The sequence below is a fragment of the Sphaeramia orbicularis genome, chromosome 20, assembly GCF_902148855.1.
Source record: "Sphaeramia orbicularis chromosome 20, fSphaOr1.1, whole genome shotgun sequence".
Lineage (NCBI taxonomy): Eukaryota > Metazoa > Chordata > Actinopteri > Kurtiformes > Apogonidae > Sphaeramia > Sphaeramia orbicularis.
Genome location: NC_043976.1, coordinates 26292466 through 26320266, shown reverse-complemented (window position 1 = coordinate 26320266; position 27801 = coordinate 26292466). Strand labels below are relative to the sequence as shown.

Sequence of the window (27801 nt, the reverse complement as noted above, 5' to 3'; positions counted from 1 at the left end):
CTTTTATATACATACATAAGAAATAGAAAGAAATTTATCAACCGCGGCAGTGATCAAACCTGAATCCTGTTTTTTTTTTGTTTATTTGATAATGAAAATGTATGTGTCGTCTAACTAAGCAGAAAGAACTGAGTAACGAAGAAACTGCCGCTGCTGCGGTTAAACCCAGGTTTGTGATGCTTCAGTCTCAGTACATCGGGGGCTTCTCTTCTCCTTTGGGGTTAGTCACCTTTTCTAAATTCTTGATGACCATGGTGTACATCTCAACCTGAATAAGATTAAAAACAGAAAAATTGGAGTTTATGATAAAAATGGAGAGTTTAAGTGATGCTGGTGGTCAGTCTGACTCACATAGAAGCCACGGATCTCCAGAACAATCACTCTGATCTCGCTGTAAATCGCCTCATCTTTGTCGTGGACAAGTGAGCGGTAGTCCATCTGAAAGGAAGGAAAGTTGATGTTTGAAACATTCAGAATGAAAAATGCAAGTGAAGACCTGAGCTGGGACATAAACAGACAGGATATAGGGACTACTGTTCAAGGGAGGCATACATTAAGGTGTTTCAGACTGCTGCTTTGACATTTTATTACAGCATGAATTGACAATTTTCAAGTTTTAGAGCAGCAAATCACACTAAAACAGGCTTTATTTTCTGTTAGTCCCATTTTTCTGCTTTCTACTCTCTTTTTAATCAGACTTTTAGTCTACTTTTTGAATTCTGTTTGCGTTAGACGCTACTTTTGTTCTTTTTGTAAACTGATTTTTACCATGCACACAAAGCGCTGTGCAACTGTACGCATCCCCATAATCCAGCTGTAGAGGTACAGCTGGATTCATCTTCTCTCCCAAAACTCCTTTTGAAGTTGAATTATAAATACTGGTAATATTCAGATTTAGAAAGGTCTGGCCTGTTGGGTTGATTAAGGTGCCAGAAGATTCTGTTTATTGTGGGTCCTCTTTACAGTTTGTTATGCTTCTGTTTACAGTGCTCTGTACTAAATAAGTTGAGCAGTCAGTTATGATGTTGGTTCTTTCTTTGTATATTTACCAAATGTCCAATTCCATCACTTTTAAGCAATGTTACCTTTATTAAGTATAATGGTTAAATATGGATCAAATACTTTTACTTTTTACATTTTAAGTATTTTTTTAAAATAGTATTTTTGTACTTTTACTTAAGTACATTTTTTTGTCCCTGTATCTGTACTTTTACTTAAGTAAAAATAGTCAGTACTTCATCCACTACTGCTGAAATGTGAGTAACTGTGAACCTTGTGTAGACTTACCACATGAGTTTCTTTGGAGGCTTTGGCAACAGCGTCCCCTCTTTCTGTAAAGTACCTGCAAAGTTCAAGAGAGAACGTTTTAATGAAATTGACTTTCTGATTTTGCAGGGAGTCCAAGTATTACTCCCACGACTGAGATTACTGTTAAAGTCTACCTGTACTGGTCATGTGAACGACATTAACTGTGCTTTGTGTATTACTTATAACCAAGAGAGGTGCAAATTCAGTAAAGAATCAACATAAATGCACCACACTGAACCTTTTCATGACATGAATTCTTGGCGGGGGCAGAACCTATGGGGAGCAGCCAGAAGTGACGTACCCACGTTGATTCCAAGTGATCGAAGGCGAGTAAACAAGCAGCAGTCAGTGAGCAAGATTGAGTGGAAAGCACATGTTCACGCTTATTGTTTGTGCATCCGTAAGTTGTATTATACGTGATCTTCTGAAATAGCTAGCGATGAAAGTTCACTACAGGTAGCCTTTAAGTAATGATGGTTTATATGTCACTTACTTGTTGAGGTTAGTCTGATACGTGTCAACTTTTGTCCTGACTGCAGTAATTCTCTCAAGGATTTTCTCCTGCGTTGAATTAAACATTGGTGATCCGTTAAAGTCTGACATCACTTTAGCAATTTCAGTCACTTCTCATGTGTCTTTTGAAGTGCAATTTACCTGAATGGCAACCCCAAAGTCATTTCCATCTTCTATTTTTGGGATGAGGAAGTTAATCCAGGAGGACAGCTACAGCAACACATATTCAATATGTTAGCGTCTATGCCATTGACTACGTTTACAGTTAAAGAACAGACTAATGATTTATTTACATTGATGATGGTCTCTCTGAGGTCCACAATTTCTGGTTTCACCCTCTCTATGAGCAGCAAAATCTTCTCATTTGACTTAAGGAAGCCACACTTTGGAGCTGTAGGACAGAAGGAAACACTAAAGCTATTTTCCATGATATTGCTTAAGTTTTGTGCAGATACTGCGTGTAAAGACAAGAACAAAACACTTTACGTTTCTTCTTTTTCTTCTCATCATCTTCATTCTTGTCGGTCTCCATCTCCTGTGATAGAAGGAGATTATCGGTTATAAAAATGCAAACACAAAAACTCTGCATCTCAGCTGACATATGACCAAGAACTGACAGCGTTCTCTTACAGAAAGTGCAATAAGCTTCAAATAAACACTAAATGTGCTGTTGTCAAACCAGATCTAATTGAAAACTGAAGTCATATTAACAGCAAATTAAATTGTAGTTCTAGAAGTAGCTCCATTATGAGACTGAAGTTAATGTAAACATAAAAGTGACATTAACTTTGTGAAATCATAAAAATGTCATTTTAACTCACCATCAACATATTTTAAGACTTTTGAATGTAAAATGAATTTAAAAAAAAAAAAAAGCAACCTCTGCTTCATGTCAGGAAGACTTTACATTCACTCAAGTGTTAGAGGTGAAATGGAAAAAGGTTCCACAAGAATCATGACCACTGGTTTCCACCAGCCAGTCAGGTTGGATATACCGTTGTGGAAAAAATTATCAGACCATCAAAAGTCATCAAAAACAATGGTTATGCACTCAAGTACTAACTCCTGTGTGAATCATGTGACTAAAACTGACAGAAAAGAAAACATTGAATGCCTAAAAGCAGTGTTTTTGTCAGTACAGTGCCATAGCTATTGATGTAAGAACAGAAGTGATTTTGGTTATTAGCAAGAAAACATGGAAAATGGATAGATATCAGCTCTGAAATTAAACTCTTATGAACTATTTCTGTTGTTATCATTATATTTGTCCAAACAAATGTACCTTCAGTTGTACCAGGCATTAAAATGAACAAGAAATTGAAGCAAACAAGGGTGGTCTAACAATTTTTTCCGCAACTGTAATCATGTGGATATTTGTAATATGTGTGTATGTGTAATAGCAACAATGGGGTATTTATGATATAATCATGTGAAAACCTTAATCAATTTTTGCTTGGTGGCTTGTCTTGGTTCCCCTGTTTTTATCTGTTTGTGCACTATGTGTTGTTGCTTGTTTTTCTTTTTCGTAAGTCTCAGTTCAGTTATGATATTATGTTATCTGGAAGTTGTTGTTTTTTTTTTCACCTGCCAATGGGACTCGAGAGGGAAATTAGCCTTATGGTTATAATCTCTTGCATTTATGTGTAAATGTTCATTAACACTAACTGTCCCATTCTAAAAACTAGAAAAGGACTTGGAGAGCGCAGACCTCCGCCAAGGCAGATCAGCCCCCCCCCCCCCCCACCCCTGACAATCAGCACCAAAATGTAATAATTTGTTCTTTGTGCTAGTATCAACATTTCCTGAAAATTTCATCCAACTCTGTCCATAACTTTTTGAGTTACCTTGCTAACAGACAGACAAACAAACAAAAAATCCACCCACCCCTACCACATCACCACCAAAATTTAATCATTTGTTCTTTGTGCCAGTATCAACATTTCCTGAAATTTTCATCCAAATCTGTCCATAACTTTTTGAGTTGTCTTGCTAACAGACAAACCCCAATGAAAACATAACCGCCGCCATTACACTTAGTGGAGGTAATAAATAAATCATTCATTCATTAATTTTCTGAACCACTTAGTCCTTGTGATCCTGATTTGACCTTGAAAATGAAGGTCAAGGTCAACACCCAAAGAACTCATTCAAGAGCTTCCCCAGTCACGCATAAATACCAAACATGAAGGAGATCTGCTGAGGAGTAATTGCGTTGACACTGATGGATAGACAGACACCCCAGGGTTCAACAACACCAACTACAAACTGAACTGAATGATGGACGAAGCTGGTCTAACCTCATCATCAGGTGAAGGAGGGTCCGGTATCGGGATCTCCAGCGGAGCTTTGAGTGAAGACGTGTCTTTTACATTCAAGGCATCATCCTGGAAAAAACCAAAACATGACAAGAAATATGAAAACGGAGATCGCAATTTACAAGAATTGCTGATGATGTGTGATCAATCACTCCGTGAACTCACTGACCTTGAGTAGAGCGTCCAGGTTTGTGATCTTATCGGGAATGTATCTGGAAAACAGATTTTCAGCCTGGAAAATATTGAAAGGATGGTAATGTTTACAGAAACCAAAAAGCAGGAGAATGTATGTGTAAAAAAACCCCAAAAGCATATATCATGGTCATATCAAGTTTTATTTTGTATTATGTAATGAGATGAGCTGAAAAAAACTTATCAGTTGTCAGTTTGATTAGTACACAGTTAGTACACATGCTTTTAAAATACAATTTAGACCAATCTTTCTCTTGTTTTGTCACTCAAATTAATTTTTTTATAGTGGTTTGTTAATTATATAAGCAAATAGAAGCCATTTTGCCTTATCTTTACTTTGTACGTGTAATTGACTTGAACAGTTCTGTTATATGCAATTCTAAACAACATCACAAAGAAAAAAATACAGTTTTCACAGCACTACATTTGTCTTACAGCTTTAATTACAGTTCATTTTTCTTCTCCTTAAGTAAAAACCGTGTATTAATATTTTTGGATTGGGGAGTTTATTGTTTCTTCCTAAAAATTTGTAATAACTTGCAATAAAAGTCCATTGAGGCTGCTAAGAGGTCGAGGTCCTTGAACGCATCATGATTTGGGAGTTTCTGGACCAAATCACGATGCAGCCCCAGTGGACTTTTATTGCAAGTAATTACATATTGTTAGGAAGAAACAATAAAGTTATTAGACAACATTTGCTCACATAGCAGCTCCAGCTCTTCACTTATTTTACTAATCATTTTTCTCTAACTTATGTACCTTAATTTCTTATAAACCGGAATGTGTTGTTGAAGATATGGCCAGCAATGACATAAAAACCATGGAATTTCACATTTTAAACCACTTTGCTAACACTGTAACGTTCTTTAGATAATTTTGTCATAGCTTTCACAACAAATAACTTCTACCCAAGTACTTGAATATTTCCATTTTACTAAATTTTACACTTCACCAGCTACATCTCAGATGCAAATATTGTACTTTTTACGTTTTATGCTAAATACACGCTTTACAAAACTACTTTTAAAGATCCATGGTTTTCACAGGAAGGTGACACTACAAATGTGTCATGATTTTATAGAATATGATGCACTGATGTAGATTTAACATAAGTGTATAAAGTACTGAGAATTAGCTCATTATTAAATACCTACAGCGGTAAAATACAACAAAAACATCATATATAATAGTAAAATACTAACAGGGACTATTAATTACTTTGATTTGTCATACTTTAGGTACATTTTATTGATCGTACTCAAATTTCTATGATAAAGTTTTGAATCCTGAACTGTTACTCGTAATACTGGTAATATTACTTCAGTAAAGTATCTTGTCTTGGTAGGATTTCTTTCCTAGGATTTATTTCTTATTTCTACATGACATGAATGTCTTGATGAAAATATGACCAATAATGACATAAAAAACAGGGAATTTCCCATTTTAGACCACTATTTTCAGGTAGTTTTTCATAGTTTTCATGAATCAAATCAAGAACTTCTGCTCAAGTTCTTGAATATTTCCATTATACACAACTTTACACTTTTTACTTAACTTTTCATCCTCCTTTTGATCTACTTTTTTTTATTCACGTTATTGCTGTTATGGTTCTATAAGCTACTCAACCATGAAATATACTCAGTTTTCAATGTACTGCTAAAACATTTTGGCTTTATTTTTGATTAATAAATAACAGCACAGTGGAACCTGTTTTGTGCTGTTTTACATTTGAGGTTAAATTTCAGTCATTTTAGGACCCTGTAAAGATCAGATGATTTTTTATTGACTTTTTCGCAAGAAGTGCAGTGAAAACTTTAAAGCAGTTTAACCCATAAAGACCCAAACAGCCACCGATAACCAAAACTATCTACTGATCTAGAATGTTTAATATCTTCTGATCCATTAATCCTATGAATACATGTAAATAATTGGTGTAAAATACAGTTTGTCAACTTTTTACAGTCATCAGATATGACCCATCTGGACGTTCAGAGGCTCCGTAGTGACCATGGAAACACCGTCATCTTCTACAACATTGATTCACCAGTAAAATCCATGGAGTTTGATAAACGATAGTGGATGCAGACAGTTGGTTTATGTTCAGTTAATGATAGATTTTGCTGAAAAAGTCACTTTTTCTTCAGTTTTCTCTGTTTTTGGTGTAATAACCCTCAACTTTAATCTGTGCTTTTATGAACATCCACATGATCAAGAAATTCAATATTGGAAAATACCTAATGTTCACTGAACAAAATGCAAATTACAGAGGAATATTTCATAATAAACTCTGATAAATCACTTGAGAAAAGTTAAATATAGAGAAAATATATTTTGGAACTGCCACAAAAGCAACACAGGGTCATTACAGGTTAATAAAAGTGGATTTTTTTTTTTTTTTTGGGGGGGGGGGGGGGGGTGAATGGAATTTTGCAGTAATTAACATGTATTATTCACGCTGTTTGCTCACAACAGACTTAAAATATTTGTGATCTGCCTCTTATTTCCACATGACCTTCTTAGTTTTTTAGCCTTTGTCTTGGTGGTTTTGTCTCTGTCATGTTCCATCTCTTCTTTTTTGACGCTTATTGAGGAAAAAAATGCAACAATAACATGAATAAATGTCCTCAAACCTCACTGAACAGGCTCTGGCGGAAGTTTTCCACCTGTGGGGAGCAGAAAACAGACAGATAAATGGTGATATTTATGTTACTATTGTAATGTTGCTGCTGCTGGATCATGTTATACTCGGATGGTTTTACTTTCGTTTTCCTCTCAGGAGGGGATTTTTGCACAGCGGTGCCGAAAACAACTCTAGTTTATTCAGATTTTACACTTAAAATGACAAAAATCCAGTACAGTTTTTAAGAAAAGTGCAGATTTTTCTATTTATATATGAAATGAACTTACCCGGGCTTGGCTCTGGGGGCTTATCTTCAGGGTCACGGTCCTAGACATGACTCAGCAGGGTCTACAGATCTGGACTAAGGGTCTGAAAAAAACAACCACAGGTTTACAGGTGCAAGAGAAAGAGAAAAAGTCGACGTGACACGACTCCGAATTCTTTTATTTCCTCATTCAGTTGGAGCTGGATTATATGACGGATGAAGCACCGCCCACTCCGAGCTTCCTCAAAGTAAACTCACTTTATCCTCAATCCAACTATGACCACACCCCCTATGAACATTAAGTCTATAATAACCAGTATTTTAATTTTTTTTTTTTTTTTTTTCATGACGTTGTTTAAGGCTTGCTTTTATTTATCTGTTTTCGTTTTTCACACTTTTTATTTGTTTATTTATTTATTTATTTATTTATTTTGACTCCATTAGATTATTTACTTTTATATCAATAGCCTACAGTTCGCAATTTTTTTCTTGTGTAACATATTTCTAAGCTTGATTTTTTTTTTTTTTTTTTTTTCCCAGTGGTTTTATCAGGTGTAATTGTTTTATTGATGACTACAAAACACTTTGTAATGGTATCCTTGAAAAGTTTTATTTTTATTTTATTAGTGTTAATGTATTTTAGTTTTTCACAGTTTCATTTTTACTTTTTCCCCAATTCGTTTTATGGTGTTGATTTTATCAACTAGTATCAATATTGTATAATATAGATCATTGAAAAAGTCTATATTTTAACTCATTTGTATCATTTTTTAAAATTGTTTTATCAAATTGATTTTATTTTGCTTTATTCATGGTTTTAGTTTTAGTTTTGTTTTTTTCATTTCTTTAGTAACACTTATGATGTAAATATTCTTCATATCTTGATTTTGCACTTTTTTGCACACATCTATTAATCAGTTATGCATTGCATTTAAAGTTTATATTTTACTTTATTTTATTTTATTTTTTGATTATCTGATTTAATTTAATTCTGCCCTGCTGTGACAAATAAACGATAATATCATCTTTCATAATTTACAAAAATATCTTCCAAGCAACATATTACAATAATAAAACAAAATACAGTCAATTGATAAAGATTGAAACTTAAAAAAAGGTGTAAAATTGTATTGTAAGATAATGTGTTATTTGAAAAAAAAAAAAATTAAAAAAATATATAAAATTGAAGCAGGAATAACACTAAATTGAAGTGTTATTACTCTATCACATGCTATCACATATAAACATCTTAGTCTAAATTAATGTAGTTTAATTTGAAAAAAAAATGTAACTATTCAAATGAAATATATTAACCATGTTTCTTCTGTTTTGGTGCATTAATTATTTGATAATATTTAATGTTATTTTCAAGCTATTGGATCCAACGTGTCTGTAAAACCTTTTATTTTGAAGGAACGCAAACGTCACATAAGTTCCGTATATAAAGCCGCTTCACGGACTGTCGGACATTGGTGAGGCGATACAAATATGTCTTATGACAAGAAAAACACACGGTATTAATGTCACTAAACGCTTAAAAACACTTGAACGGGTGTCGGGACGACGTAGTCACCGTTAAAAGAAGTTCGGCTTGTGAAAACGGTAACTTTATCAGATATTATGCTTTAACTACCAGTGTTTGTTAAGCTAACAGAAAGTTTCGTTTTCATCTGAGGTTAATCTGTAAGTGGGTTAGCTCGTTGGTTAGCTCCTTTGCAACACAACAAAACAAACAAATAACACCACTAAAACTTAGTACAGTTAATATACTGTGAGAAAACACAACAGAGAGTGTATTGCGTTCTTTAAGAGTCATTTACTGGGCTGTACAAGGTTAAATATGTGTGCGTCGTCGTGTGATTAAAGTGAAATTACGGCAGTCACTTTCCAGAAACCTGAACTAGCAGTTTAAGAAGTGGTAAATCAGGTCATGTAACATGTCTTTATGCAATAACACAGAAAATAAACACAGTATTATTTTCACTTTGTACAGTTAATTGGGGGTTTCCGGTTTGTAACACATTACACCTGCTAACAAGGTGGAAATAACTGCATCACTTATCAGACATAAAACAGCTGAAAGGATGAAATGTACAAATACAGGAAGTACAGATGAAGTATTCATATCTTTACAAAAAAAAAAAAAAAATTAAGAGTAAAAGTCCTGTGTATAAGGCTAAAAGTAAATGAGGATTACTGCTAAAATATTATGAGCTTATAAAAGTCAAATAAGATGTGTAGTGAAATGGTCGATGATGGTGTTTATATGATGTTTTTGGATTAATATTACTGCTGTACTGCGCATGTGCAGTATATCTGAATTCTACTGCTGCACATGCACATACCTACACTGTAGGCAGTTTACAGCATTGCATCATTTTGTAAAATTAGATGTTTGTAGTTTTTGAAGAGCTCAGAAAATCAGGTCTGTTTTGAGCTTTGTGTCATTTTCCAGTCAACCTAGGAGTATAATTAAAGAGTTTATTGAATTTGATAAAGAAGTAAATGTTAAACACTTCACCCCTCAGTTTATCTCGAATATAAACTCATGGAGAACTACATATTTTAATCTGCAAGAAGGAGATAAAAAGTAAAGTACAATATTTGCTCCTGAGATGTAGTAGAGAAGCCTAGTGTTGTATAAAATTGAAATACTGAAGTGTGTTGGTTTTTTGTTTTCAAAACTAATGAAAACTAACTGAAATCATTCAAAGACCTCAATAGAGTTAATACAAAGATTGCATTAGTCAAGTGATTAAAAATGTGAAATAATTTGTTCTCCATGTTGTTCGCATCTCATCAAAACATTCCGGTTTTTAAGAAATATGTCTACACAACTTGGAGGTAAAATACTAAAGTATGGTGTAATGTTTTTCTTATATATATTTTGAATAATAGAGCTGTTCAAATGAGCACACCTTTAAATGTACAATTTTTTCTAATTTATTAAAATTTTACACAACTAATGTAACAAGTAACATCAACAGCTGCCTAGAGCTTGAGATCTGAAGGTATGATTTGGTCTGAAAACTCTCCAAATGTAAAAATATTAACTTTACAATTATATGAAAGAGAAAACACAAGGTTTTAGACATAAACAGAAGTAAATATTGATAATTCCTCCTTGATTAAACTGTTGCTTGCCTGTCTTCCAGCAGCGATGAGCATTCCTCCATCTGCCCAGATGGATGAGGTGAGGAAGAAAGCCCATTCGCGGCTCTCCTCCTCAGGATTGGCCCAGGATGTGAAGGTTGAGGTCCAGACCATGGCCAACATCCCTCTGTCTCTGTCAGAGAAGTACCGTCACTTTGGAGCTGAGGCCATGCTGAGGGACAATACAACCAGCCGAAACAGACCAGAGGTACACTTTTCTCTCAAGTTGACTTTACCTGAAATGGATATTTACATTAGACTTTTTAGGAACCAATTAGTTACATATTCCCTAATTTCTTGTCAGGAATGTGGATGTATAGCTGGGAAGTTTTGCTGGTTAGTGCACACAGTTTTTCTGATTGTATGATGATGCAAATGGAAAAATTAGTATGAAACAAATTGCAACATTATTATAAATATGATACAGTAAAATCGTATTTTTATTTATTTGCCAAAACATCATGAGGAGCAGTAACGATAGTTGGTGATCAATTTATCTTCAATCTTTAATGCAAGCTGCAGTAAGTTATTGCTATGAAGAGATTCCACATCAACTGATTACATTGAGAATGTCTGATTATTTGGCCACTTATCTGGGTTCAAGTCACTAATACAACAGCTCCACCAGAGAAGCCCAGACTTCCCCTTCCCCACCCATATCCTCCGTGGTGGACACCAAGGTGTTTCTCAAACCAGCTAAGATACACATTTTCTCCAGTGTGTCCTGGATCTGCCCAGGGGTCTTCTCCCAGTTGGAAATGCCTATCCAGGGGTTATTCTGATGAGATGACCAGACCACCTCCTCTTGATTTGGTGGAGGAGAATCAGACCTTCTGTGAGCTTCTCCTTGATGACTGAACTCCTCACTGTATCTCTAAGGAGGAGCCCAGACAACCTGAGAAGAAAAGTGTTTGAAAATTTCCGTCAAACTCAGGATGTGAATCAAAGTCAAGGGGTTGGGAAGATAGCAGTGTCTCCCATCCTGGGAACAATGTTACCTTGGCTTGTAGCATAACTCCAGTAAGAGTCCAATATTGCTTAGGCTGCTGTCACTGTGACCCTGACCCAGATAAGTGGAACAAGATGGATGCATGGATGGACTAGAGATTAACACATGGCCGAGGCCTTGGTACTTTTATAAGATCACACATGACTGAACTAAATGCCTAAATAAAGTAATTAGGAATGCATATTGTTTCTATAAATTACTTCATCAGGATAGCATACAACTTCCTCAACAAAAACCCATTTGCATAGTTTGTATCCATCCTCATGACCATAGACGAAGATAAAGACATAGACCAAGGAGGAGAATCAAGAGCTTTACCTTTTTGCTCAGTTCACACTTCACGTCAACCCGGTACAGCATGCACATCCCTGCTGATACTCCACATTTCCACCTGCCAATCTCCCACTCAGTCCCTCTCCCACTTGTGAACAATCTCTAAAGATCCGTAAACTATAACTGAAGTGGCAACTCATTCCCAACCCAGAGCAGGCAGTAGAGCTGAGAACCACCTAGAGGTCACAGTCACTGAGGCCAACAGGACCAAATCATCTGCAAAAAGTAGAGATGCAAACCTGATGACAAAGAAATGCAAAAAAAAGAGATTATTTTATGTATACAATGATGTGCTCCAGTGATTTTAGCCCCGTACACATTATCCTTAGTTGAACTGTGTGATCTTAACATCAGGTCCTGGAATCTTTGAACCGACTGGTCAAAGCTTTGAGTATCCTGGAGAAGTACGGCTGCAACCTGGCAAGTCCCACCAGGCCCAAATACTGGAGGAGTGTCAAACACAACAACCCGGTCTTCAGGACCACAGTGGATGCTGTCAAGGTGAGAAGAACTCAGACTAAGTAAAAATACTGTATCAAATGTCTTTAAGTCAGGTTTTTGCCCTTTTTTCAGTTTAAATGAACCACTTTCTTAAAGACTAATGCATTATTTTACATATTTAATAAGTCCAAGGGTCATTTAATTTTTCATTTATTTTGTTTTCTGCAGGGCGGGCGGACAGTCCTTTATCTCTACGGCTACACCAACCAGCAGATAGATGGCCTCAGCTTCCCTGATGAAGTAACTGAACCAGATATTGAAAAAGTCGCTGCTGTGACACTTGAGGTCATGATCTTGCGCACAGAGGTGGACATGATCATTAAGGTTTGTAACAGATTATCTGACTCCTGTAAATATCTGTCACCTTGTGTTGAAATCACTCACTGTTTCATTTCCTTTGTCATGTCTGTGTTTGTTTAGGGCACACATCCTCACCTAGAGTACTTCAAAGATATCATCCCACTTGTCATCCAGCAGGTCTGTGCAAACATTTCCAGCCTGTACACATTTTATCTACTAATCAAATAATCAATCAGAGAAAAGCTAATTGCAAGTTTTTGGATAATAGTTTTAATAATCATTTAAAATTTAAAATGATTATTAACATCCATTGCTCAAGCTTTTCTGTCATTTGCTTATTAAGAATAAGTTGAAAATGTTGCACTATTTGTCAGTAAAAGGAGGTTTAATAATTACGCGGGAAAATATTTATATTTATCATTTATAAAAGTGATTTTAATTGTAGTCCTGCTTGTACAATGATTGCTAGAACATTAGTCCACAAGCCACCTCATACAGTATGTCCTGCAGTATTTTGATATTTTATGTACAAAATAATTTTTTATTCAATGACTTTCTTATAAATAATATGTATTCATATTATTACAAATACCCAAATATTTCCGGATCTTAAAATTTTTGAATCTTGATTACTTGAATCACCTCTGAAAAAACAGCAGGATTCAAACAGTGGTACTTTCTATTAACACCTCATACTCTTTTGTGCACCATCATACATTGCATAATACAAAATAATGAAACAAATCTGTAAATGCAAATTTCAGATTCATCAGTGCAGACACTGATATATTTGGATTTTTCCCCTGTTTATTATACATATAAATATTCAAGATACAAGACGTTTGTTGTCTTTTACAGGAGAAACACAGTGGTCACACCAAGTAATGATATTCTTACTTTACGAGTTCCCATTCACACAACTGAAATAACAGCTAAAGTAAAATAAATGAACTTAATTCCAAGCATAGAAAAATAAATGAATTAAAGTGAGCACTCTGTACAAAAGGGTCTAATGGAGTAAAAAAAATATAAAATTCAATTATATGTGTAGGACTATCTCGAGGTAAAGAGTGTTAAATATTTTTTTTTTTCTTTTTTTGTTTTTCAGGATAGTCTATCATGTGATGCTGTAGTTATCCCTCAGTCAGAGGAGCAACCTGCAGATCAGCCACAGGTTCTGTCGTCCTCACCAAAACCTGCTCAGCAGCCAAAACCCTCCACAGGTAAGCTGATGAATGAATATAATTACAGAGAAATACTGGAAAGAAACTGAATTATTCATATTTTTTAGTGCAAATTCAGACTTAATGTATGTTGTATGTTCATTTGGTGTTTTGCTTCTTCTCATGTTGATACATTATCATTTTCCTTTTTTCCAGGTTCTCCTCTAGCAACTCAGTGCAATTTGTGCGGTGGTCCTTCGTCTTTAGTCTGCCCATCCTGCGACAGTCAGTCTTTCTGTGATGCATGTGATGACCTGTTTCACCGACATCCTGCCAGAGCCACGCACAAGAGAGACAAAATTCAGAAATCCAAACAGGGTATGTCAAATATAGATGCATTATTACTCTGTTGACCCCAATGTTAGACAGCTCAACAGGACAAGTGTTGAAATTTGTCAGATATTCAAAGGGTAAAGGGAGAGTTGTTCCCAACAAATGACCTTTTGTTTTGCACGCTCTTTATTATTAATTTTTTTGTTTTTGTCTGTATGTTTGTGGCTGCAGAGACGTGCACTATCTGTGGTGTTTCTGTGATACATGCTCAGTGCTCGACTTGTGTCCAGAAACTATGTCACAACTGTGATCGACTCTTTCACTCTCACCCGGATCGTAAAGGACATAACCGGACTATTGTCACACCAGCAAAAACTTCCAGGTGAGAAGTGAAGTAAACTTTAAACCAAGTCACTGATTCAGTTTATTTGATTCTAGTGATGCACCAGTTGGTAAATTCTGCACTGACTTAAAAAAAAACAATTTGTCTGGAGCTAATACAGACACTGACCTTTTTTTGGCCTATTTTGTATTTTTTATATTTTTTTTTATTTATTCTTGTCCAAAACAGCTAAAATGTTTTAAGACATTTCAGGCCTTCATCACCCTTTGAATCTTTGAATGAGCTCATATTCAATGACACAACATTTAACATAAAAGATACAACATTGTCGTCTGCATTATTAAATTTCATCTTATTTGCAAATACACCAATAGCAACATTGCAGATATCCAGATACCAGTGTTTTGCTAATGTATCCCTATTTAACAGCTGTAATGGCAACAAGTCACATTTGCTCCGTCCTTATCTGCCAGCAGTGACTGAAAATATTGAGTTGAGGAATTTTTTGTGAAAAAAAACAGATTTGAAAACTAAAGTTTACCTGCCATAGACCTGCAAAATGATTACTAGCCACAAGACTGAAACAAAAGTAAGATTTACTTAAAAAAATAAATGAAAGCAAGTGATTTATTCTCATGAGCTGCTGCACATATTAGAGATGCTAACCTGGGTTTGTAAGACATGAAATCATCTTATTGTATGTAGAATAACTTTTAGATATTTAGTTTTACTCTCCATCATAGTGAGGAGAACAGTGGTAGCTGGAATAGAAACATAAATGTGCTGCTTTTGTCTGGTCTTTCAGTCCATCTCTGGCTCCCTGGGAGTGTGCTCATTGCACTACAGTGAATGAAATGCGAGCCGTACTCTGTACAACCTGTGAGCGACCTCGACTCGCCACCGCTGCTTCCATAGTTCAGGAAACCCCAGCATCACCCAATGCAGGTGAGAATAAAATGCACAAGAGGATATTTGATGGCTGTCTGCATCTGAACTGGGCCTTTACAAATGCCACTGGGTTTGTTGTTTAGGGCAGTGATTACTAAATAGTGGGTCCTGCTACAGCATGAGTCACAGGTCGATTGCCAGTGGGTTATTATTTTGGAAAGTGGACAGCTTCCAGGATGTGTATTTAAGTTTTATTTTCTGCCCTGTATCACGTAGAAATTCTACAACATGAATCATCATCTTTGATGTGGCAGTGACTCAGTCTTAAAGATGTGTGTTGCAGAATGGCAGTGTAAGAGCTGTACAATGGTGAACCAAGGCAGTAGCATTCTATGTGAGGTGTGTGAGCGCCCCCGTCTGGCTACTCGGCCACCTGTTGCTCCAGTTCTCTCCAGTCCAGGGTCTCTGCCAGACTCTGGAACAAAGGTCTGTATCACAATCAGGGATCATTTATGATACTGTCAGACTATGCAGGATTTATTTTATTATCTTTAATACGTTCAAAAATAATTCCAAAGGTGAAAAGGGAAGGAATTTACAAGTCACTGAAAAAGTGTTTAATATATTTTGTGTTAACAGCTTTTTGTGTTTTTGATTCTTTTCACAGTGGACTTGTCAGTTTTGCACCTACGTAAACACCAAACCAACAGCAGTGTGCGAGATGTGCAACCTGTCATGTAAAGACTCTGCTGGAGTGTCTCTGCCCCAGTCTCTCCAGCAGACCCCCACCACCACTAAAGATCCACAGCAGCCAGGAATGAAACCTCAGCCAAAGCCCCGGGTCAACCCAGAGCTGAAGAGACAGAAGCTGATGAAGGAAGAAGGCCTTAGTCTCATAAACCATATTAGAGTAAGCCCACTGTTGGAAACATTACTATAAAACCATGTCTGCTGAATTCACATTGCATCAACATAACTGTAAAAAAAGTATTTGGATTTTACATAAAGACAGTTACAACACCTCTGTGTCATAAATGCAGTGTTGGGGAGGCTAATAGGAAAGAGAGTCACTCTAAATTATAAGAGTCAAATACACGTTGCTACACCAACATGGAGGCAGTTTCCTACTTGAAGCTACTTTGATTTTAATTGAACAACCTCATGCCAAGTCATTGCTTATAGATAGATAGATAGATGGATGCTTTATTAATTGTGTCATCTACTGCTGTCATACACATCACAGACATTAAAATGACAGAATAAATAAAGCACTATATAAAAACTATAAAATGGCTTCAAAGAACAATAAAACTGATTTAGAAAAATAAAAGGCATCACTAAAAGGTCAGGAGTAAAATGTAGCTCAAGTGGATGCTACTGCACAAGTTCTCCAGAGATCTATTAGTGAAAGCAACTGATTCAGAAAACACAAAGTTACAGTTACAGTAGTTAGTTACAGTAGCGATACTGTCACAACTCTAACTGACACTTCACCTCTGTAGGAAGCAGAAAAGCGTGGCGTCAGCCCTGAGGAGGTGTATGCAGCCCTCTGCATGTGCGGCGGAAGCAATGTAAACCCTTGTGATTGGCTGATGTCAGAGCTTCCTCACCTGCTGGATGAAATCTGTGCCATGGCAGCATCAGTGCAGCTAAACTACAAAGAAAGGGATTCTGGGATGCAGATTACACTGGACAGAGATGGTCAGGAGTCAGAGCAGATTAGCACTACTGGTGAAGGAGTGAAGCTGTCCAGAGCTGAGGCCAAACTGGCGTGGCTGGCAGCAGGGGGCGACACCGAACGAGCAGTGAAACAGCTGCTGAGAGATCGACAAGTCAAGGTAAGATGATGAAAAGTTAAATCTGTAGAGTGTCATGGCTGCAGCTCTCCACATATTTAATTTGTTGTAGATGGGTGTCCTAAAAGATGTATTTCACCTTTTGCTATATGTCAGTAGCAACTGGTGATTCACTGAGGTTAGGGAAAATAAGTAGTGAGTAGTAACTGAAGCACTTGCTAAATGAAAGACCTTTTGTATATTTGGAACATTTAAAAAGAATAAGAAATATAACATGTAAAATGATAATTTATAGGGAAATATCTTGATATATTAGCATTAAAATGATGAAGGCAAGAGTATTTGTAGTACTTCTAAGCAAGAGAAACAAAAAGATAAGACACTTTATAGATCTCCACAGGACAGTTAGGTGTTGTATCAGTACAAGGTGAAACAGGCCATGAAGCTATAAAAAGGATAGGAAAAGCATATAATACCATTTTAGAAGCTTCCCGTTTGTCTCTATTTTTGCAGATGAAAGAAACCAAAGTCTGAGCTGAAAAAATTAGAGAAAATGTTATCCTTTGAGTGACTCCCAGTTTTCTGGCAGGGAAAGAACTGAATCTCAGAAGAAAGATGGTGTCTGCCTTTGGGAATGATCTGTAGGAGTATTGTCTGACCCTGGTTAATGAGTGAAGAATGTAAAAACCTAAAACAGCTGTGGCAGACTAAGAAATGTTAAAGCTCAGAAGAGGAGCTCTTTCTCATGGGAAGCTGTTGCTAATTATAAGAAGGCACTAATGTCACAAAAATGTGCAAACAGTGCTTGTGAAAATTCTGTTTATTTGCTACACACAGCACCACAGTGATTCATCATCATGCCTTAAAACCTTTTTCCAAAGTTGCTGTGTTTCTCAAAACCTTATAAAAAAAATATGCACCAAAATATTTTATTATTCAGACTCCTGTTTTGCCTTAATGCTACTTTAAAATTGGCTTTAAGAGTGTTATGCACAATCAAGCTCGCAGTGATAGGGTTTGACTCCAGATTTTAAGTGAATTTATTGCCAGACTTCACAAAAACCCTGAATCCTCTCTTTTACAAAGGTTATTTTAGATCCTGTGCTTGTAAATTGACTAAAAATGTTCATCTGATGCTCCGATTACTATTTGATCATCTAAACACGCACCTTTAACTTCCAATGCCCAACATGTTTTAGTTTACATTCAAATACATGGTGTATTCCTATGTGGCATCATTATCATTACATGTTGTGTTGATAGTTGCTGATGTTTTTATGTCTGTGTGATCAGATGAGGGAGCTGCACTCTCTGGGCTTCAGAGATGTGGCTCAGTGTGAAGAAGCCCTACGTCAGAGCGGAGGAGAGGTCAAAGGAGCTCTGTCTCTGCTACAGCGCCCTCTGCTGGAGCCCTTCCACCAGCGCATATGGGCCAACCAGCCTGAGCCGCCGATTGATCCCAAACACCCAGACAAACAGGTTAGATCACCTGAGGGCAGAGTGAACACATCTGCTTGGCTCCGTGCAATCAAAATGTATTTCCATGGGTGTGGTGTTTGTTTTTTGTGGTCTGTATTCCCAAGGGCGTTAATTTATTAATTCTCATCCTTGTTTGCTCTCCTCAGAGGATGTGCAGGCGTCTGTTGGCCCTGTATGACCTGCCCAGCTGGGGGCGCTGTGAGCTCGTCCTGTCTCTGCTCCAAGATCCAGGCATCACTTACACCCTGGAGGACGTAGTGCAGGCTGTGAAAGAGTCGCACGACAAAGACTTCATCAGACGTCTGCTCAACAACGAGTGCCCGTGCTGTTTGAGCATCTTCCCCCGCAGCAAGGTGGGTCAAAGAGGAAGTTTTTATTATCAGTGTATCTACTGATTATTATCCGTAATTGATCAATATGACATATCTAAGATCTCATCAGGCCAAATCCCAAAGTATTTCTTTCATTATCATACTAGACAAAGAAAATGAGCAGTTCTTTATATTTGGGTCAATGATTAATTATTTTTAAAAATAATTTTCAATTAGCTCACAAACTAATTGCTTCGTCATTGCAGCACTGTTTGCAAGTACAGTATAAAGAAAAATGTCTGACAGAGCCAAGGATTAATAACATACAAAACATCATAGAGCATCAAAACGGCCACATTTTTAAAAAATACATCTAGTATGACTATTTTATTTTTAAATTTTTGTCATTGAAAGTAGAAATATCTCTTACAGCAGTAGCAGAATATACAATGTGACACTATTCAGACACTATTGCAGCCAAACATACACACATATCATACACAAGACAATATCAAAGGTAAAGAGATTTTTAATGTCAAAATATAAATAAATCAAGCAAAACATCTATATATCTAAACATACGATGGAAGCAGACCTAAACTGTATTTCAAAATAAGAACGTGCAAATGTTTCAGTCTGGTTGTGGACAAGTTTCAGATAACATTTAGCCAAAAGGTAGTTGTTTAAAAACTAATAAATCGACAAGTAAATTGTTTATTATTGATGGCATATTCACAATCACCACAGAAACTTCAGAATGACTGTTTTGTTAAGAACCTGGGCACAGATCCCAGACAGTATAACGCCAGCAGAATGTGAGGATACTGATAACAGTAGCAATTTGTTCAGTTAGAAGGTAGAATTACATAACTGATAATTTCAAATAACAGCAGTACTCCAGTATGAGATAAGAGATATATACATTTTTTTAAATGGAATTACTTGTGCATTAAACACTTGTTTCATTTAACATGCTTATATAAATTAAACACATTCATTTTCTCTCCCACTTTGACATGTTCAGCCATTAATGTCCAGATGTTAAGGTTTACTTTTCCTCTGGTCTTTCAGATGCAGTCTCTGACTTCATGTCAGTGCTCCGTTTGTCATGAGTGCTTCGGGCAGCATTTCACTGTCGCAGTGAGAGATAAACATATCAGAGACATGGTGTGTCCTGTCTGCAGTGAGCCAGACATCAATGACCAGGAACAGCTGGACAGCTACTTCTCCACTCTGGACATACAGGTACATGGAGAAGCAAACAGAAAGCATGGGAAAAAGTGGATCAGTTGGTTATAGTTTGTTTGCAAAGAGTTGTACTCTCAAATCTAAGAACTGGGATCTACTTAGGAATTATTACACTGTGTATTGTCATTAAATCTTAGATCCAGTAACATTGAGTTTTGTTTTTGCAGCTACGGGACTGTCTGGAGCATGACGTTTATGATCTGTTCCACAAAAAGTTGACTGAGCACGCTCTGATGAAAGACCCAAAATTCCTGTGGTGCTGTCATGTGAGTTCCACCCAGTGATCCCCCTCCATTGAACTGTTTCTCCTCTGTTAATGTGTCAGCTCCCAAAGTCTGATTTATTTTTGTAGTTGTAGATTTACACAACCTCCTTTTCATTCATCATGTTTTGGTGATTTATGAACCTTGAGTTCAGTGTTGTATATTCTCACTGCAAATAATTTAAAGAGAAGTTTCTCATTTACTTTCATGTCACATTGTTGTCATTACTTCATATTTCATAAGAATCTAAATGAATTATTTGTTTTATCTTTTTGCACTGTTGACCCCTTGTCTCCTCTCCATCTGTCTCAGTGCACCTCTGGGTTCATCAATGATGGAGACCACCTAAAGGTCACCTGCCCATCTTGCCGGAAGAGTTTTTGTGCACAATGCAAGAAACCTGTGAGTATTAAATAATATACTGGACTCTATCATGATAGTGTATGGCAGGAAATCTGCCCTTAGTATGTTGTGAAAGGTGTTGTTAATGTTAATGATATGTGAAATATCTCAGGGAGTACTTATGCCTTAGCAGTAATCTAAAATGCTTTAGCAATGTATACCTAACCATTTTCAGAGCACTTTAAAACCTATATAAGGCTCTAATAACTCAAATAATCCACATTTAGTTTTTTTCTCATTTAAATAGGTAGTGTCTTTATAACAAAAACAGCTTAACATTAAAAAATATACTTAAAGGATCACTACAAATTTTGTCGATCATGTCAGGACAGAAGTTAATAAAAGATTTGAGTTTTTGAAAGTGAAAAATTATATAAATTAAATAATTTTTTATGGCACTTTTTAAGGTGGGGAACTAATGGTACAAGTGTATTTTTGTAAATGGTGTCAAAGGATTAAACAAAGTTTTTGCAAGGGAAATATGGAATTTTTATTCGTGATACAAAACTATCAAGTGCTGCAATTTTAGTGCCTTGATGGACATGATGCAAATGATTTTAGAAATAAATATCAATCCTTGATAAATATGACCATTTTCCAAGAACATGCTATAGCCTTAATATGGCGGCACCTCTGTAGGCGATTTGAGGACCGCCTGGAAAAGACTTGGCAATCTGAAACTACGCTGTTAGGTTTACATGTGGTGTCTACAGCACAATACTTCATTCACAGGACAAGACATAGGAGGACTGGTTAAAAAAAAAAAAAAAAAAAAAGAATAATAAAGTTAAGCTCAGATAAGCTCCATCTGACAGCCCACATTCTGTTTGAAGTCCTCACATCTTGGAAATACCACAGATCCATCTATGCCAGAAAAAAACAGGCCCCTCTCTGCTCCCCCAATGACACCACTGCCCCCATCAATCTATAACACTTACCTCTTTTACATTTTATTATACCAACATGAATTGTGCTTCTCCTCTGAAGTTCTTTTCTGTGTTTGCAGTGGGAGCCTCAGCACCAGGATCTGTCCTGTGAGCAGTTCCAGCAGTGGAAGAGGGAGAACGATCCGGAATACCAGAGACAGGGTCTAGCTGGATACCTGAGGGACAACGGGATTAGTAAGGCTCAACACAACTTTACAAATCAGTTTCATTTCGCATTCATCACTTTCCACAGTGTTTACTCACATCTGTTCTAATTGTTTGTTGAAGTTACTGAGTTGAGAAGAATTATCTTTCATTTACAACTAGAAACTGCATAGTAATTTTGGCAACCAAAACATGCATTTTGGCAGTATAACCATAAACACGGCATACTGCTTTTGATATTAAATAAATTAAGCTTGTGGTTTAACAATATCGGCATAGAGGCAGTGCTTCCTATTTCATGTCCCCTCATTCATACTAGAGATACACCAATCCACTTCTCTGACTGATACTAAAACTCTCTTTTTTTTTTTTTTTATTATTCCGGAACGACGTCTGTGTAAACAAAATGGTGGATCATTTGGTCCTACCTCTGTAACATCTCTTGAGGTAGTAACAGAACCATGATAAAGGTGAAATCATGATTCAGAAATGCTATGTAAAAGGAACACCTCTTGTCCCACAACAAAGATGTGATGTTTTGATGACTTATTGCATGGGCGACCCCCTTGTTAGGGGGATTTACAAATGAGCACAGGCCGTGCACAGTAAAACATATCAACGCGACCAGAAAGATGTCAAACTGGGGAGATGCTGAGATCCGCAAGATGTTGTCATTTCAGGTGGAGGACTCGATTTGTGCTCCACTGTTGTTTTGAAAGCTAACACCTCTATGCTCGGGGTATTTCTGACTCACAACTTATATGTCACACTATACGCCTCGCAAAAGTCCAGCCCTTCTCACCTCTCCGTTACTCCTTTGGCTTGGCTGTGTAAATTGGTCAATGGTGGCAAAAAGGTGGGATCACCATCTCACTTTTCCGGGATCTCTGTGTAAAAGTGGCTATTGATTGACTACTGAAAATTTGTCAGCCTCTAGTTTTGCTTGAGAAGATGGCTCACTCTTAGATTTATAATCTACAGAAACACTCAGTCCACTCTGACTTTACAGCTGTGTTACAGGACTATACTTTTACCTCATAAACAATCAAGTGCTGATAAAGTCCAGACAGAACTGGCAACAGCAGCAAAGTTAAATTTTTCTCGGTCATCATGCTAAGTCATAATTTTAAAGTTATGTGCAGCTGATATGACATGAACTTTAACCTTTAAACAGCAGTAAAACAGAAAAAAACTGAAGTATTTGTTCACTCAGTTCGACTGGCCTGAATATAGGATCTGGATGATTGGTAACATCAGTCTGAAATATTGTTAATGTTTTATGTCAGTATTTTTACCAGCCATAACCCTGAACTGGATTAGTCTGAATTCTACTTGTCGCATTACCTAAACAAATGGAGCACTGCTTTGAATAAGTAGATTTACCTGGCTGTGGTGTTTTCTTCCAGCCTGCCCTCACTGTCGGTTCCAGTATGCTCTGACCAAAGGTGGTTGCATGCACTTCACCTGCTCCCAGTGCAGGTACCAGTTCTGCAGCGGCTGCAACAACCCATACCACAAGGTGAGGTCACACAAGACAAGGCTCCCACATAACTTGGAAATCCCAAAAAAGCAGGTGATCATGTCATGGAACGATGTCTAGAGAAAGAGAGGTAGAGAGAGATTTGGTTGGCTTTTAGGATTAAATCCCATGCACAAAGGAACATAATACTGTATGAATGAGTCACTCGCCAAGGTTTGTGTTTACAGCTCAATTATTCCATTCTGTAAAATGCGTAGTCAGCGTTGTCTGTTCCTCCACACACAGTTTCTGATCTAAAATCCTGCATTTTCACAGTTCAGAAACACAGCTGTATGTGTATCTACCTTCAAAGTGAAGCTACAAGACTGCATATAAAAGTATTTAATCGTTTCACTTGAAAAAAGGGGGTTCTCATTTGTTTTATGTTCACTTGCAGACCGCTTGTAAGACGCCTCAGTGTAATTACACTGGTCTGCATGCTCACCACCCTCGAGACTGTCTCTTCTATCTCAGAGACTGGGAGCCAGCGAGACTACAGGCTCTGCTGCAGGTGAATATACTGGTCTGGTTCTGGAAGAAGATGTAATGGCAGCTGGATTTGACGGAGTTTTAAAGGAAGTTCTATGGGACAGCTGAGGGACAAGACCAAATCCATGTTAAAAATACAGCTCCTTCCATTTTCTTTGGACTTCAGCCTTTAATTGGAAACGATTTATTTTTCTTCCTGCACTATTGACTTATTTTTCTTTTTTCCCCATAGAAAAGTGGTGTGGAGTTTAACACAGACCCTTCAAATGAAACTCAAACTGGTAAAACAACTTTTTATATATAAGTATGCTGAATTCCTCTGGGGTTTGATTGTTGTAAATGACCTCTGAAGACTGTTACATCCAAGGCCCACAGTTTATTTTTAAGTGAGAACATTAGCCAAAGCCAGTAGTTCCCTAAATAAACACTGTCATCTTTAGCCATGTGATATTTTCTAGTTCATAATTGTTGATCAGATCTGTCTCTGAGTGTTCTATCCTCTCTGAATCAGCCAACTGTGGCGTGATGGAGCAGAAAGATGAAGGTGGTCTACAGATCGATTCACCATGTGGCCTTGAAACACGACCTGGACAAGCAGGACTCTGCGAGTGAGTGGGAAATTCAGTCCAAGTAACACTGGTCCTGCTGGTCTAACACCAGTGCATGGATGGGGTTTGTGGAGGATTCTTACCAGTGGTCTGTCTGCGCTCATCTCTACAGGAAACACTACAGGGAGTATCTGGTGAGTCTGATCAACGCCCACTCCTTGGATCCTGCTCCGCTGTACGACGCCCAGGAAGTGACCCGAGCCTGTGAGAGATACCAGGTGGACACTCAGAGAGGAGACGAGGACGACAACGCCTACTACACAAAACTGCTCAAGGTCAGACAATAATAATATTATTCTCCTACTCCTCCTCCTACGTCTAGTCCTCCTCCTTCCTCTCATACTCCTCCTCCATCTAGTCCTTCATCTCCTACTCCTTCTTCCTCTCATACTCCTCCTCTGTCTAAGTCCTTCTTCCTCTCCTCCTCCTCCTACTTCTTCCTCCATCTACTCCTTCCACTCCTCCCACTCCTCCTTTGTCTCATACTCCTTCCTCCTCTCCTACCCCTCCTCCTTCGTCTAGTCTGTCATCTACTCCTTCCACTCCTCCTTTGTCTCATACTCCTCCCACTCCTCCTTCGTCATCAACTCCTCCTTCGTCTCTTCCTCTCCCTTCTTCGTCTACTCCTTCCTCCATTCCTACTCCTCCTCTTCCTCATACTTCTGTGTCTCCTTCTCCTCCTCTCACCTGTTTGTTTTGTTTTTTTACAGAAATTAATGGAGGTCCCTCTTGGAGAAAAAGTTCCTCGTAATAAATGAAGTCATCTCTGGACTCACAGAAATCAGCCTAACATTGGTGGTGGATTTTAACCCGATACTCTGACAGGTGATCAGGTTCTCAACAAACCACAGGAGGAAAAAGACTCTGGTCTGTGTCTGAAAACTTATGATACATGTTCTCTACATGTTCATGAAGAAACTGATTTTGAGTACAAAAGCAGCAAGAAGTGTTTTCAAGTCTCTCATATTAAACATAAAAATGTAATCTTTCTGTATTTGATCATTTATCTTTTGTACATTACAAAGATAAATTGAACCAGTTTAAAGCCAAAATAAGTGTGAAAAAAAAGATGTATGATGAAAAAGTGGATATTTTTGAAAGACTTTGAGATTCTTAGGTGTGCGGGTCTGGTTCTTGTTTTGCTTGGGTTGAAATTTAACTCAATATGAAATTATTCCTCTGTTTATGGAAGCTTGTGTCTTGCACTGAAAACGGTTGATGGGATTTTATTTTTCCTTTAAGGAGCAGTGATGTTATGTCATTTATTATTAAAAACTAATTTAATCAACTTGTCCTCGAGTATTTTCTGCCTCTTACACCTCCACTCTGGCTTTACTACATTTATTCTAAGGTTAACTTTACTTTTAAGATTTTACACACAATATACAAAAGTCCACCGATGACATTAAAGTATTATAATGGGTTTGAGGCATTCATAATGCAAAAAGTTTCAAATTGTGAGTATTTCATGTTTTTGTAGGTTTTTAATGAAATACATTCTCAAGTGTCTTAAATTCTTCATCAAAATGATATGAATGAATAAAATTACAGCAGCTTTTGTTGAATTATATCTTTGGCTGTACAGTGATTAGTTTACTATCTTGTTCTTACACCTATCTGAATTGTGCATTTACTGCCACTACATGCAACAAATGGAAACTAATGAGGGTAACTGGTTCAGGTTAAGTGAGAATTTTGCAAAGGAAATAAAACTAAAAGAAAAGACTTGTGTGGTCAGTTGGTGTATGGATGTTTAGGATGGGTGGTTCCACTGCCTGTTTTTTTTTTAATATTTTAAAATAAGCTGGTTATGTATTTTATATTTAGTATAAATAACATTCTATTATATTATGATTATATTTTACAAGAGCTGGATTCAATGACTAAGTTTTTATCTAGTTTCAATTATTTTCCTTGTCCAGGCACTCAGGACAAAAGTGAAGTTGTGCCAGAGTATTCTACTTTGTTTTGTAAATGAAAAGAAGCTTGTTTGGTTGATCGCTTTATGGATGTTTTAGGATGGGTTGTTCCCATGCCTTTCTCTCTCTCATGTTTCTGATCTTACTTAAAACCAGCTGGTTGTGTTTTCTGATGACCCTTATGAAGGCCATAAACTAAAAGACACTGGTCTACCTGTAATAAGGTTATTATAATGTAAGGAAGCTGAAATTGTGGCAATCTACTTGTGTGTACTTTACTTAGCAAGAGAAGAAAATAAAAAGAGAAAAGAGCTAAAGAAAAGAGAAAAGAAAAGGAGATGAAGAAAAATAAAACAAGTGGTACCAGGCACAACAAACCCTGCACCTTGCATATATTTCACCATTATAAGTAAATGGGAAGATTTTAAAAATTCATAAAAACTTTGAATTTTAACATACTGTTCCCAAAATGTAATGAGATCCATTCTGGGTCACTGGCAATCTATAAAGTCAATTTGGTTAGAAGTTTCGCTGCTATACACGTGAAATTTCGCCCCTTATAAGTAAATGTGGAAAAAAGGATTTAGAATATTTATAAAAAATTAAAACCTTGATGTAGTTTTCCCAAAATGTAGTGACATTTATTATGCGTCACTGGCAATCTATAAACCCAATCTGGTATGAATTCAACCAATAGTTTTGCTGCTAGAGTGCTAATCAAACAAACTGAACCAAAAACAATACCCCCTGCCTCCCCTTTGGAGGGTGGGGTAATAAGTAAAGAAGTGATCAAAGAAAGAAAAGATGAAGAAAAAGAAAATAAGTGGTGCCAGGCACAACAAACCCTGCCCCTCGCACACATTTCACCATTATAAGTAAATGGGAAAATTTTAAAAATTCATGAAAACTTTCAACTTTAACATACTGTTCCCAAAATGTAATGAGATCCATTCTGGGTCACTGGCAATCTATAAACCAAATTTGGTGTGAATTCACCCAAGAGTTTTGCTGCTACAGACATTTGAAATTTTGCTCATTTTAAGTAAATGAGAAAAAAAAAAAAAGATTTTAAAAATTCAAAAAAATTGTAACTTTGACTTATTTTTCCCAAAATGTAATGAGATCTATTCTGGGTCACTGGCAATCTATAAAGTCAATTTGGTTTGAATTAATCTAATAGTTTAGCTGCTACACACGTGAAATTTCGCCCCTTATAAGTAAATGGAAGAAAAAGAATTTAAAATATTTATAAAAAATTGAAACCTTGATGTACTTTTCCCAAAATATAATGAGATCCATTCTGGGTCACTGGCAATCTATAAACCAAATTTGGTGTGAATTCACCCAAGAGTTTTGCTGCTACAGACATTTGAAATTTTGCTCATTTTAAGTAAATGAGAAAAAAAAAAAAAAAAAAAAAGATTTTAAAAATTCAAAAAA

General features: G+C 36.7%; 2 protein-coding genes and 1 long non-coding RNA gene across 5 annotated transcripts; 1 reads left to right on the top strand and 2 right to left on the bottom strand.

Annotated features, from left to right (window-relative positions):
* Window position 1: 1 nt before the first annotated feature.
* Window positions 2–7442, bottom strand: psme2 (proteasome activator subunit 2). The gene is made up of 11 exons (XM_030123800.1): window positions 7236–7442; window positions 6959–6991; window positions 4306–4368; window positions 4119–4205; window positions 2308–2356; window positions 2115–2212; window positions 1963–2031; window positions 1802–1869; window positions 1288–1342; window positions 352–438; window positions 2–268 (listed from the first exon to the last, which is right to left on the bottom strand). The coding sequence occupies exons 1-11, from the start codon at window positions 7281–7283 to the stop codon at window positions 188–190; spliced, it is 738 nt and encodes a 245-aa protein (XP_029979660.1). The 5' UTR covers window positions 7284–7442; the 3' UTR covers window positions 2–187.
* A 1221-nt stretch (window positions 7443–8663) lies between these two features.
* On the top strand, window positions 8664–25730 carry LOC115410933 (E3 ubiquitin-protein ligase RNF31-like). 3 transcript variants are annotated; one of them, XM_030122771.1, is made up of 24 exons: window positions 8664–8815; window positions 10372–10574; window positions 12063–12209; window positions 12378–12533; window positions 12630–12686; window positions 13618–13732; window positions 13889–14050; window positions 14237–14387; window positions 15154–15293; window positions 15580–15722; window positions 15904–16146; window positions 16739–17074; window positions 18326–18511; window positions 18658–18864; window positions 19894–20067; window positions 20238–20336; window positions 20646–20735; window positions 21742–21856; window positions 23233–23345; window positions 23743–23856; window positions 24067–24115; window positions 24343–24442; window positions 24555–24717; window positions 25153–25730. In XM_030122771.1, exons 2-24 carry the CDS (start codon window positions 10374–10376, stop codon window positions 25198–25200), a joined length of 3309 nt encoding a protein of 1102 aa, XP_029978631.1. In that variant the 5' UTR covers window positions 8664–8815; window positions 10372–10373; the 3' UTR covers window positions 25201–25730. The 3 variants fall into 3 exon arrangements, with proteins under 3 accessions (XP_029978631.1, XP_029978632.1, XP_029978630.1); XM_030122772.1 differs by having other exon boundaries at window positions 10369–10574; window positions 24346–24442; XM_030122770.1 differs by having other exon boundaries at window positions 10369–10574.
* On the bottom strand, window positions 21730–24649 carry LOC115410937 (uncharacterized). The gene is made up of 3 exons (XR_003934152.1): window positions 24526–24649; window positions 23210–23422; window positions 21730–21837 (listed from the first exon to the last, which is right to left on the bottom strand). It is a non-coding gene; the product is annotated as an uncharacterized LOC115410937 (long non-coding RNA).
* Window positions 25731–27801: the final 2071 nt, after the last annotated feature.